Source organism: Octopus bimaculoides, chromosome 6 (assembly GCF_046866305.1).
Source record: "Octopus bimaculoides isolate indiv1 chromosome 6, ASM4686630v1, whole genome shotgun sequence".
Lineage (NCBI taxonomy): Eukaryota > Metazoa > Mollusca > Cephalopoda > Octopoda > Octopodidae > Octopus > Octopus bimaculoides.
The window spans coordinates 18,547,539-18,559,277 of record NC_142933.1 but is presented as its reverse complement, the minus strand read 5'-3'; the positions used below and the strand labels follow the sequence as shown (position 1 = coordinate 18,559,277).

The 11,739-nt window shown below is 35.4% G+C and overlaps 2 protein-coding genes across 3 annotated transcripts in view; both read left to right on the top strand.

Moving 5' to 3' along the window:
• Nucleotides 1-11,739, top strand: part of LOC149134966 (uncharacterized) — a 20,330-nt gene extending 8,591 nt beyond the window's left edge. For both annotated transcript variants that reach the window (XM_052969011.2, XM_052969010.2), the window contains exons 2-3: nt 9-1,947; nt 8,841-11,739. In XM_052969011.2, the coding sequence (XP_052824971.1) occupies nt 422-1,855 (1,434 nt within the window). In that variant the 5' untranslated portion in view covers nt 9-421 and the 3' untranslated portion in view covers nt 1,856-1,947; nt 8,841-11,739. The remainder of the gene's footprint in view (nt 1-8; nt 1,948-8,840) is intronic.
• Nucleotides 9,271-11,739, top strand: LOC106883132 (uncharacterized). Its single transcript, XM_014934024.2, has one exon. It carries the CDS (start codon nt 9,271-9,273, stop codon nt 10,135-10,137), a length of 867 nt encoding a protein of 288 aa, XP_014789510.2. The 3' UTR covers nt 10,138-11,739.

Here is an 11,739-nt window from a genome sequence, read left to right as displayed (position 1 = left end):
TTTTTCAGATTCTGAATTTCTGATGTTCAAAACATAACTTGAAGGCTGTTAAAATGTAAAAGCATAGAAAGAGAGGGGTTAAAAAAAAATCATGCAGGATTGCTTTACCAGAGCATCATTTAATCAACCAGCAGTAAGATGAAAAGCAATGCACTGATGACTCTACCAATCCAAAGCCAGTCAAGTTATACATAATTCATTGATGACCAAATAGAATGCTTGACTGCTGGCACAGTTTCAGTTCCCACCTCATAATTTTACTTTTTACACTTTATTTTACATTCACCTTCAGTAGATACACAGAAGTTTCAATATTTCTTTGAAAATAATTGTAAGATAAACAAATACCAGATAAATTTTACATTGTGAAGGGAAAAGAGTTTTTCAAAAGAATATTTTGTTTACATAGAAATGTATTGTGATGGAAGAAACATATTACTATTGTGAATGTTGTTGTGAAATTCTTCCTAACAGTGAAGCATTAAATGCTCATGAGCTCATTCATGCAGAAAAAAGACCATACCAATGTGAAGATTGTGGGGAAGCATTTGCACAGAGTAATGAATTGTTATCTCATAAATGTACTTCTGATGCAGGAGACAAATGTATGCAGTGTGAAATTTGTGGTGAATCATTTTCTCGTGACTGTGATCTTTCAGTTCATAAATGCATTTATACTGATGGGAAACTGTTCAGTTGTAACATTTGTAGTAAAATATTTTCTAGGAAGAGTTTATTAAAATCTCATACATATACTCATATGGGCAAAAAACCTTACAAATGTGACATTTGTGGGAAGGCTTTTCCAAGAAACAGTGACCTTTCAGTTCATAAATATAGTCATACTGGCAAAAAACCATACCATTGTAGAATTTGTGGAAAAGCATTCTGTAGAAATGATTCTTTAAAACGTCATAAATACACTCACACTGGTGAGAAACCATACAAATGTGATATTTCTGGGAAAGCATTTTCCAGAAACCATGATCTTTCAGTTCATAACTATAGTCATACCAGTGAAAAATCATACCATTGTGATATATGTGGAAGAGCATTTATAATGAATAGTTCATTAAAAGTTCACAAATACACTCATACTGGTGAAAAACCATATAAATGTAATATTTGTGGAAAAGCATTTCTTAGAAACAGTGAACTTTCAATTCATAAATATAGTCATACTGGCAAAAAACCATACCATTGTAGAATTTGTGGAAAAGCATTTTGTAGAAATGATTCTTTAAAACGTCATAAATACACTCATACTGGTGAGAAACCATACAAGTGTGATATTTGTGGAAAAGCATTTTCTAGAAACCATGATTTTTCAGTTCATAACCATAGTCATACCAGTGAAAAATCATACCATTGTGATATATGTGGAGGAGCATTTACAACGAACAGTTCATTAAAAGTTCATAGGCATATTCATACTGGTGAAAAACCATATAAATGTGATATTTGTGAGAAAGCATTTCTTAGAAACAGTGAACTTTCAATTCATAAATATAGTCATACTGGTGAAAAACCATTCAAATGTGACATTTGTGGAAAAGCATTTTGTAGAAGTAATTCTTTAAAACGCCATAAATTTACTCATACTGGTGAAAAACCGTATAAATGTGACATTTGTGATAAAGTTTTTTCTAGAAACCATGACCTTTCTGTTCACATATACAGTCACACTGAGGAAAGGCCTTATAAGTGTGACATTTGTGGAAAAGAATTTTCTAGAAACTGTGACCTTTCTGTTCATAAATATAGTCACACTGGTGAAAAACCGTACAAATGTGATATTTGTGAGAAAGCATATTCTAGAAATATTTCATTAAGAAGACATAAGAAGATTCACTGAGGGAAAACAACCAAATCTGAGCAGCAATTTCATTGACATATGTTTGATTTTTATTAAATAAACTTTCTTACATGCCAACCAATAAATTACAGGTATTTGTCCATTTTGTAGCTTCATTTAAAAAAAAAAGCCCTTTTATGTATTCTGATAAGCCTTCAGATTTTTGCCAAATAACATCTAACAACAATTATGTGTCTGAGAAACCAGTTGTACTACTACACAACTGCCACACTTGAATCTATTCTCCCATTGTTAGTTGAAGTAATCCTTCTTCTTCTAGATATTCCTATTGTACAGTAAACATTTACTTTTTTCTGTATGAATTCAAAGATTATAGTTTATATTTTCAGATGAGAATGCAATAAAGATGTTAGAAATATTATGATAAGCAACAGCATAAGTCAACTCCAAAATTAGACATTTAGTCACTCTATTGTGGTCACTAGTTTTTAAAACTTAATCAAAAGAATCTTGATCTTCAGATCAGCAAACACTATTATTATACCTAGCTTAAGACCCTTCTGACAAAGTAGTCCATGTAGCATTAACTTCTCATCAAAGGGCTCTATTGTGGTATTTAACAGACCTCACCCTGACCCACATTCTGTAAACTTTGTTGTGTGACTCAAGATTCAGCTTAAATTTCCAGTACACTATTTTTTGTGAATTAATAATCTCAGTGTTATTTTTGACAACATACATTCCAATACAACCAATATTTATCTTTACACCATGATAACTTTTAGGATACTGGTATCCAACCCATGAAAGCATGGAAAAGAGGATGTTAGAATGATAATGGTGATGGTTGTGTCTTCCATCTAAAGCCTAGATACTTTACGCTGGATATATTCTACTTCTATAAACTGATACTTTGAAAATATCTTCAAATGAGGACTTGACAACTTATTTACATTTTTATTTTGATGCTTTGCATTCTGAGTGCAAATCCTGTTGTGGCCTGCTAAAGTAGTAGATTTAACCTGTTGCCTGGTTTAACAGGTACCTTGGATGCCATTAGTGGAATTCACTCTGCTGCAAGCATTCGGTGCAGGTCACTGGTTTAAGGATACCTTATCCCCTCCTACCAGTCTTGAAGGCCGTGTAAAGAGCTTTCTCTCTTGAATAAAAGATGAAAAAAAAAAAAATCTTATTCATTTCCATGAACTACATTTGCAATATAATATTACATGTAACTGATCGGAAACAACTCACAACTCAAACTTTCAGTATCTTTAAATACTAGGCAGTACAATCTCTCATAATTCTAGCATTGTCCACATATCTCAATTATTGTTAACATACTTCTGAAAGGTTTTCATTTCAGAGCTAAATGTTCTATAACATTGAATGACTATTAACCCTCTGTAACTACAAGTGTTACCCATGCTTATAAATTCATGGCACTTAGATATTTGGTCAAAGACCTAGTCTCAGAAATTAATTTTTCTTTTTCTATACCATGTCTCTGTGTAGCTGAGGGCCAAAAATCAATGGTATTACATATATTAGCAACCAAAACACTCACATATATATTTAATTCCATTTTTCTTAAGTAATTTTGTTGTGTATGGCATAAAGGGTTTCCCACTCAACTTTTTTCTGTGTGTTAGATATTTTGATGCCATCTGGTTGAATACTATTACTTGGTCCACTTGTAGTGGAGTTCACTCTATTGCTAGTACTCAAACCAGGCTCTGTTTGCCAATAGCTAAAGCGTAATTGTTACCAGCGTCGCCTTCCAGCACTTGTGCTGGTGGCACGTTTGAAAATCATTCGAGCGAGGTCGTTGCCAGTGCTGCTGGACTGGCTCCCATGCAGGTGGCACATAAAAAAACACCTTTTGAACGAGGCCGTTGCCAGTACTGTGTGACTGGCCCTTGACTACACTCTCGGAGTGGTTGGCGTTAGGAAGGGCATTCAGCTGTGGAAACTCTGCCAGATCAGATTGGAGCCTGGTGTAGCCTTCTGGCTTGCCAGTCCTCAGTCAAATCGTCCAACCCATGCTAGCATAAAAAGCGGACGTTAAACGATGATGATGATGATGATACCCACTGGACTATTCTCCCTCTTTTCACTAACATTTGTAAACTCCAAATCAGCCTAGTCCCTATATATCACCTGTTTACTAATGCACTTCTCCATGAGACACAAATCTTTCAGCCTCTGTACAGGTTATACTTTTACAATTGTTCAAAATTTTCAGAAGAGTTTCATTGTCATTGAATGCTTGTACACTTCTTGCCTTGATGAAGAGTGAAAAAAAAATCACATTTTTTGGCAGCCAAAATGTTTAATTTCTTGGAAGAGATTCTGCTGAAACCTGAAATATTGTCAATTGTAATGAATGACAAACACACCTAATTAAGAAAGGAATATGCCTTCAAATTTTCAGAAACACCATAATTAACTCTACTAGTATTATTTTTTCAATAGTAATCAAGTTTTTTTTTTTTTTTTTAGTTTCAAAGTACTTATAACCACTTGCATCACGAGTGTCTTGACTCAGCTAAAAAAAAATATTGGAGGCGCAATGGCCCAGTGGTTAGGGCAGCGGACTCGCAGTCATAGGATCGCGGTTTCGATTCCCAGACCGGGCGTTGTAAGTGTTTATTGAGCGAAAACACCTAAAGCTCCACGAGGTTTCGGCAGGGGTTGGTGGCGAACCCTGCTGTACTCTTCCACCACAACTTTCTCTCACTCTTACTTCCTGTTTTTGTTGTGCCTGTAATTCAAAGGGTCAGCCTTGTCACACTGTGTCACGCTGAATATCCCCGAGAACTACGTTAAGTGTACACGTGTCTGTGGAGTGCTCAGCCACTTGCACGTTAATTTCACGAGCAGGCTGTTCCGTTGATCGGATCAACTGGAACCCTCGACGTCGTAAGCGACGGAGTGCCAACAACTGTAATAATAGCAATTACTTGAAGGGTTTTTAGTTTGACATATTGGTTTCATCTAGTAATGAGCTATTTTGCCATTTCTAGTATCACTAATTAGATCTTCAAACTTTCAATTAAGAATATCCTTTGTAATAAGCAAGGCATCTACTTTCGGTAACATTTTAAAAACGATCTCAGAGATCACTAGTTTTCACCTGCTGCACCCAGTTTTATTGTGAATTCCAACGAAATACAGACCAGCAGATAATCAATGAAAGGCATACACTTACGACACTGGTTCGATTTTTGTCAGATTCAGCGACTTGTATTGACTGGTGTGCCCGCCGTGGATTGTTGATTGATTCTCACATGTGCCCAGAGCGAAACTCTCTTCAAAATAAGTCTAACTCTTTCCCTCACTTTTTACTCGCTGTTTCCAGTGTGTACCACTCATAACAATGAAATGTTTTATTGAAATAAACTTTTTGGATTATTATGATTTTACGAACGTCAAATAGGAAATTACCATGTGCATGTGCTTTATGAATGGTACTGAGTTTGGTGGTTGGTCGTATTTGAGGAGACAGTGAATTTAGTAGGTGTTACCAAAAGTTATTTTGAAAGTACTTCCTACATAAGGGGTGGAGGCGCAATGGCCCAGTGGTTAGGGCAGCGGACTCGCGGCTTCGATTCCCAGACCGAGCGTTGTGAGTGTTTATTGAGCGAAAGCACTTAAAGCTCCACGAGGCTCCGGCAGGGGATGGTGGCGAATCCTGCAGTACTCTTTCACCACAACTTTCTCTTACTTCCTGTTTATGTTGTGCCTGTAATTTAAAGGGTCAGCCTTGTCACGCTGAATATCCCCGAGAACTACGTTAAGGGTACACGTATCTGTGGAGTGCTCAGCCATTTGCACGTTAATTTCACGAGCAGGTTGTTCCGTTGGTCGAAACAACTGGAACCCTCGACGTCGTAAGCGATGGAGTGCCAACAACTACATAAGGGGAAAAAATACCGTAAAGTAGGCTGAGAATCTAAAGTGTCGTGCTTAAGAGTGCAACAATTCTAATATAAAAACATTTAAGGCGGCGAGCTAGCAGAATCGTTAACCCGCCGGACAAAATGCTTAGCGACATTTTGTTTGTCTTTATACTCTGAGCTCAATTCCGCCGCGGTCTTTGCCTTCCCTCCATCCCGGGTCGGTAAAATAAGTACCAGCTGGGTACTGAGGTCGATGGAATCGACTTATATCCTACAGCCAAATTGTAGGCCTTGTGCCAAAATATGAAATTAGAAATACATGTCCCTTAAATGAAGGGAGGTCACTCTTCATTTATATTGTCCCAGATGCTAACGAAAGCGGCGCCACCTCTGCAATGTACATACATATTACTAAGGTGTGGTGGTTTGTGTGTGTTAACTATATACATTGCTGAAGAAGGAAGAAGACTGCTCTGGTAAGGTAAATTTTGTGTGATATTCATGTAGGCTGTTGTTAGAAGCGTTAGATTACAAAATTATTTAAGTCTTGTTAAATTTAGAATAAATCCAGATTTGGATATTGTAGATTTGCTTTTTATATTTCTCTTTCTCATTTAATGCTCTATCATTCATTTAATACTCTTTGCGTTCATCTATTTAAGATGCGAGTAAAAAAGTTACAGAATTTCTTAAGGAAAATTTAACAGCGAATAAAGCTCAAAGTAGCTATTCTTCGTGTCATATATATACTCTTTAAAACCACTTAGATCAATGATCAAAATATATAAATAAATAATTTGAACAAAATATATTCTTGGACACTAACCGGATGACTTTGGTGATGCTGTCATATCTCGATCATTGATGTAAGCGTTTTAAGCTGGTGTGACATGTTTGTGAAGGGCGTAATTTTCATCTTCATCTTCTGTTGCATTACTGTGTAAAGAAATACTTTCGGCGGATATAAAAATGTTGTAAAAAGTAAAACCGTTTAATGAAGTTTGAAGCTAAACTACCGACTAAGCTTAGTCTATTAGTTAACTTTATTAGCGACGCACCTAACAGACTTGCTAATTGATTGTTAATATAAGAATTATTGCATTCTCCACATCCTTTCTCTTGTTATGTACCATGCTTACAGACGTCGGACCTTAATACCAAAGCCTGAAGATTTATAATTTTTCTTGGGAAAGATACAGCAATGATTTATTGTTGCCTTTTACCATTTATTTACAGTTTACACGGTTAGTCTCTGCTCTCCCTTGCTTGACCCCTTAGGGGAAAGTATTTATCCACGTGATATCAGGACGCATCCACAAAACGGTTGGCTTGTGTGAAACATCTAAGAGTTTACTCTGTTCCGAATACTTTATATTTAAGCCACAAAACCATCTGTTATTTTACTCGCAATTAAGGCTTTTAACATGTACAACCGTCTTAGGTCTGAGAAGACCTGACGTTAGTGGTGACCAAAGAAAAACTCCACACTCACCCTAAATCCTAAACTCGAGTTTCACCACCGGATGCAGCTTAATGTCTTTCCCATAACACTGGCGACATCCATATTTCCTTTTTGTGTTGTATGTAGAGATATATCGAATATAGTATAGATTAATACACTCTTCGCCTGTCAATTCAATTTTACTTTCCCTCTTATACTCTCCCTACAAGATATAAAACTTAAACTTAATAAAATTGGTATTTTTTTTTTTGGTTTGTGATCACAAATTGAAAGTGGAAACATTAACGCTTTTCGGCCGAACATTTCGAAATGGCACATCGCTCCTTTTTCCTCAAAATATTTCTTCAGATTCCTATAGTTTTAACAACAGAGGTAGTATTTTGTCAAAAGGAATAAAATAAAACAGCTTTTTAAGTGTTTAATTTCACCCATTCACCTGCCACTTATTTCTAACTTTAAAACTCATCGGGTGACAACTAACTGCTTCCTCTAATCCTTTCTTCTCATATAGAGAACTTTCAGCAAATTGCTATTTAGATCAAAACAGAAATCAGAACTTACTTGTAATGGCTAAACTAGTTTTCATGTCATGTCTTCATTCTCAACTTAATCACAAGATTGAGTCAAAAGTTTGCAATATTTTGCTTATTTGCTTTATTCATCAAGTTACAACAAAAGCAGCCTAGCTTTCAAAGTAGAGGCCACCTTGTTGCACCATATGAAGCCTTTTTTTTTTTTTTTTTTTTACCAGTTTTTTTATCCCACAATGATGCCAGTTTTGGATCTATTTTAAAACGGGGGCCACATTTTTCATTAATGTTTTACGTAGTGTTTTTGGTACCGAAAGACTTTCAAACTTCGTATACTTATTTATTTTGTGTTATAGAACAGGAAAAAATTTTTGTATTCGAATTTATTTCATGTAAAAAATGGTCTTATTTCGATAATTTCAACCAATCACTGACAAGTATTCAGTTGTTTATATTTACTCCTTTGGCTGATTAAGCGATATAAAGCGTATTTAATCTCCATACCTTCGTTTTATTTGCTTTTTTCATTTTAAATTTGCTTTAACCCTAACCCTAACCCTAGGGTTAGGGTTAATTGTTTCAGAATCGTTTGTTTATGTAGTCGGCACTTAATGTATATCGGCTGAATGGACGTCAGTGATTGGTTGAAATTACAGAAATACGACAACTTTAACATGGAATAAGTTATGGATTTCTTTTTTTTTAAGAAGACTAAGAGAAAAAGATGTTTTATATGACACATTCTACCAGTGTTCCAAGTTTCAAAGTGTTTCGTTAATGAAAAATGTGGCCCCCGTTTTAAAAAAGATCCCCAGTTTTTGGTCTTTGTGACGAAAAACTCCTTCACTGAAGCTTCCACTTCCTCTTGGTTATTGAAGCATCATGAGTGTAGGAAGTGAACCATAGATTGGAACAAGTAATAATCTGAGGGAGCTAGGTCTAGACTACAAGCTGAAACGCACTAGGATAACCTTCTGTGTTATTATTTTTGTGTGTATGCATGAAGAGAATTACTAGGTGTATTTACATATTTAGAGTTTACACACACAGTTCAGCTGTCACACTAGTAAAATTATCACTGTTAGGGCTTTTGTTGATCACAAATTAATATTTGTTTTCTTTCATTTCAGGTTATCCCATTAAGTTGGAAAATTTTCTACCAGAAGGATTCAACAGACTTAGTTGAAATAAACTCTGTAACATTCATCAGCATTTTTCTTTTTTTAGATTAAAAATGTGCTAAACATCCTGAGCTGAATAGTAAGATAACTGTGACCAAATTTTCAATTTAAACTGACACAAAATATTACAAATGAGTCCTCTGAAGTAAACACCAAGAGATTTAGATAGAGAAGATATAGTTCAGTGTGAAACTTGTTGGAACATTTGTATTTTTATTGAAATTTCTTTTGTGTTTGTAAATGTGTTCATAATTCATCAATATTTTGAAAAATTGCTATATTTAACATGATTTAAATACCTGATACACTTTTCTGGTGTGAAGTTTATGTGAAAACAGTTTTTCAAAAGAGTAGTTTGTCTGCATGTGAATGTGTTAAGATGGAGGAAATATACTACTGTGAATTTTGTAATAAGTTTCTTTCTACCAGTCAAGCATTGAATGCTCATAAGCTCATTCACTCAAGGGAAAGACCTTATCGATGTGAGGATTGTGGGGAAGCATTTACTCTGAGTAATGAATTATTATCACATAAATGTGCTTTTCAAGTAGGAGACAAACGTAAGCACTGTGAAATTTGTGGTAAATCATTTTCTAAAAATTCTAACTTATCATCTCATAAACGTGCAATTCATGCAACAGAAAGACCGTACCACTGTGAAATTTGTGGAAAATCATTTTCTCTAAAAGGTTGTGTATCAACTCATATACGTACTGTTCATATTGGAGAAAAGCCTTACAAGTGCAATGTTTGTGAAAAAATTTTTTCTAGACAATCATCATTAAAATATCATAGCTACCTTCACACAGGAGAAAGGCCCTACCATTGTGAAGTTTGTGGGCACACATTTACTAAAATGACAATCTTAAAAAAACATAAACGAGTACACACAGGCGAAAAACCATACACTTGTGAAGTTTGTGGAAAAGCATTTTCTAGAGGATTTAGCTTAAAAAGACATCGAATTCTTCACACTGGATTAAAACCTTATATTTGTGAAATCTGTGGGACCGCATTTTCTGATTACAGTAACTTAACCAGTCATAAACGTGTTCATACTGGTGAAAGGCCATACCAGTGTGAAATTTGTGGGAAAGCGTTCTCTAGAAACCGGGATCTTTCAGTTCATGAATATAGTCATACTGGTGAAAAACCATATCATTGTGATATTTGTGGGAAAACATTCTATGTTTATAATCACTTAAAAACTCATAAAAATAATGTCCATTTTGGAGAAGTGCACTAACACTGAAATTTGGGAAAATATTTCATTGGTTGTATTTATTTAAAATGCAGAAGCAAATTCACAGATGAGAAAATGCCTACCATATCATTTTGCACCTATGTCAGCTACCTAGGAATTATTTTTCTAAAAGTTCTAAAACATCTGTATATAGTTTTCATTTCAACTAGAATTTATAGGAAAGTAACTGTCATGACCAATGGATTTTATTCAGTTCTTCAGATATACTTCCTTCTTAAGTATGTTGGAGGTATATATCTCACTTACATATTCAATTTGGCATGGTTTCTATGGCTGGATGTCCTTCCTAACAATAGTATGTATATAATGTATAGCAGTACAGTAGACCCATTATATCTTGACACCAGCTCTGGTAAGGCTACTTTATATCCTGCAAAGCTTAATAGTCCTTACTGCTCTACCACTCTCCAGCTATCTATATGGCTATGGTGTGGCCACACTTGGAATTTGAATCACCAGTCTGGAACCCCTATCTTGCTCAGAACATTGACACCCTGGAAACTGTTCAGAGACATGCAACCAACTGAATACTTTCCATCAGGCATCTACCATACTCTGAACGCCTTGTTTCCCTGGGCATAGATACATTGAAGCTCTGATGTCTGGCAACTGACTTGGTAGACGCCCACAAGATTATCCACCATCTTTCCAACAACAACCTTGAGCACCTTTTTGAATTCCATGTATCTATCACATGTGGGCATGCCTCCAAAGTCAGAAAACAGCACAGCTCCTATGACTTTTGCAAACATTTTTTTCACACTCGGAGTTGCTGAAGCATGGAACAAACTACCTTCATTAGTTGTTAGTTGCTAAGACATTGCTTCCTTTAAAACCGCCATGCTTCCTGAAATTCGTCAACACTGCACCTGATATCCTCCCTCCATATGTATGCAGACATGTATATCATGATTCATACACTGTTCACTTTCCTGACATTTGTACATAATTCTATGTACTATATATGCACCTTTGATAAGTTGTAGTGCGCCTGAGCACTACACACAGTAATTTCATTATTATTATTATTATTATTCAAGGCAGCTTGACTAAGAGGCTGGAAAGAACAGATAGAGCATGAACAAGGGTGAGAGGGCAAAAGAACTGAAAGTATGATAGAAGAAACAGAATAATTTGAATAAAAGGTGTTAAAAGAGGGAATGGTAAGAGAGTGCTAAGAATGATAATAAAAGGGGGTTATAATCTGGTAGCTGGGTCATGTCTTCTTGCTGTACTGTGAGAACAGTTCAACCCATCTTCAAACGTTCAGTCACCAAGGTGAAGACGATGAGGATCTGTCAGTGACCACCCACCTTAAGTTTATTATAATTCTCCAAGACAAAACTGGCTGTTCATGAGAACTCTAGTATACTGATGGCCTAGTTCTTATATAAATTGTAGATATGGAAACAATGGCTAAAATCAAATTGACATCAAAGTAAACTAACAAAAAAAAAAATTTTAGAAAGAACGAAAATAAAAATAGGCTTCTTGTTATCATTGTTGAGAAATGATGTAACTGACGTTTGAAATTTTGTATCTCATTGTTATTAAAGTAGTTTTAAATGCCAACAATTTAATCTT

Excerpts from the sequence above, each read along its gene's own strand:
- LOC106883132 (XM_014934024.2), top strand. The coding sequence starts at position 9,271 with ATGGAGGAAATATACTACTGTGAATTTTGTAATAAGTTTCTTTCTACC.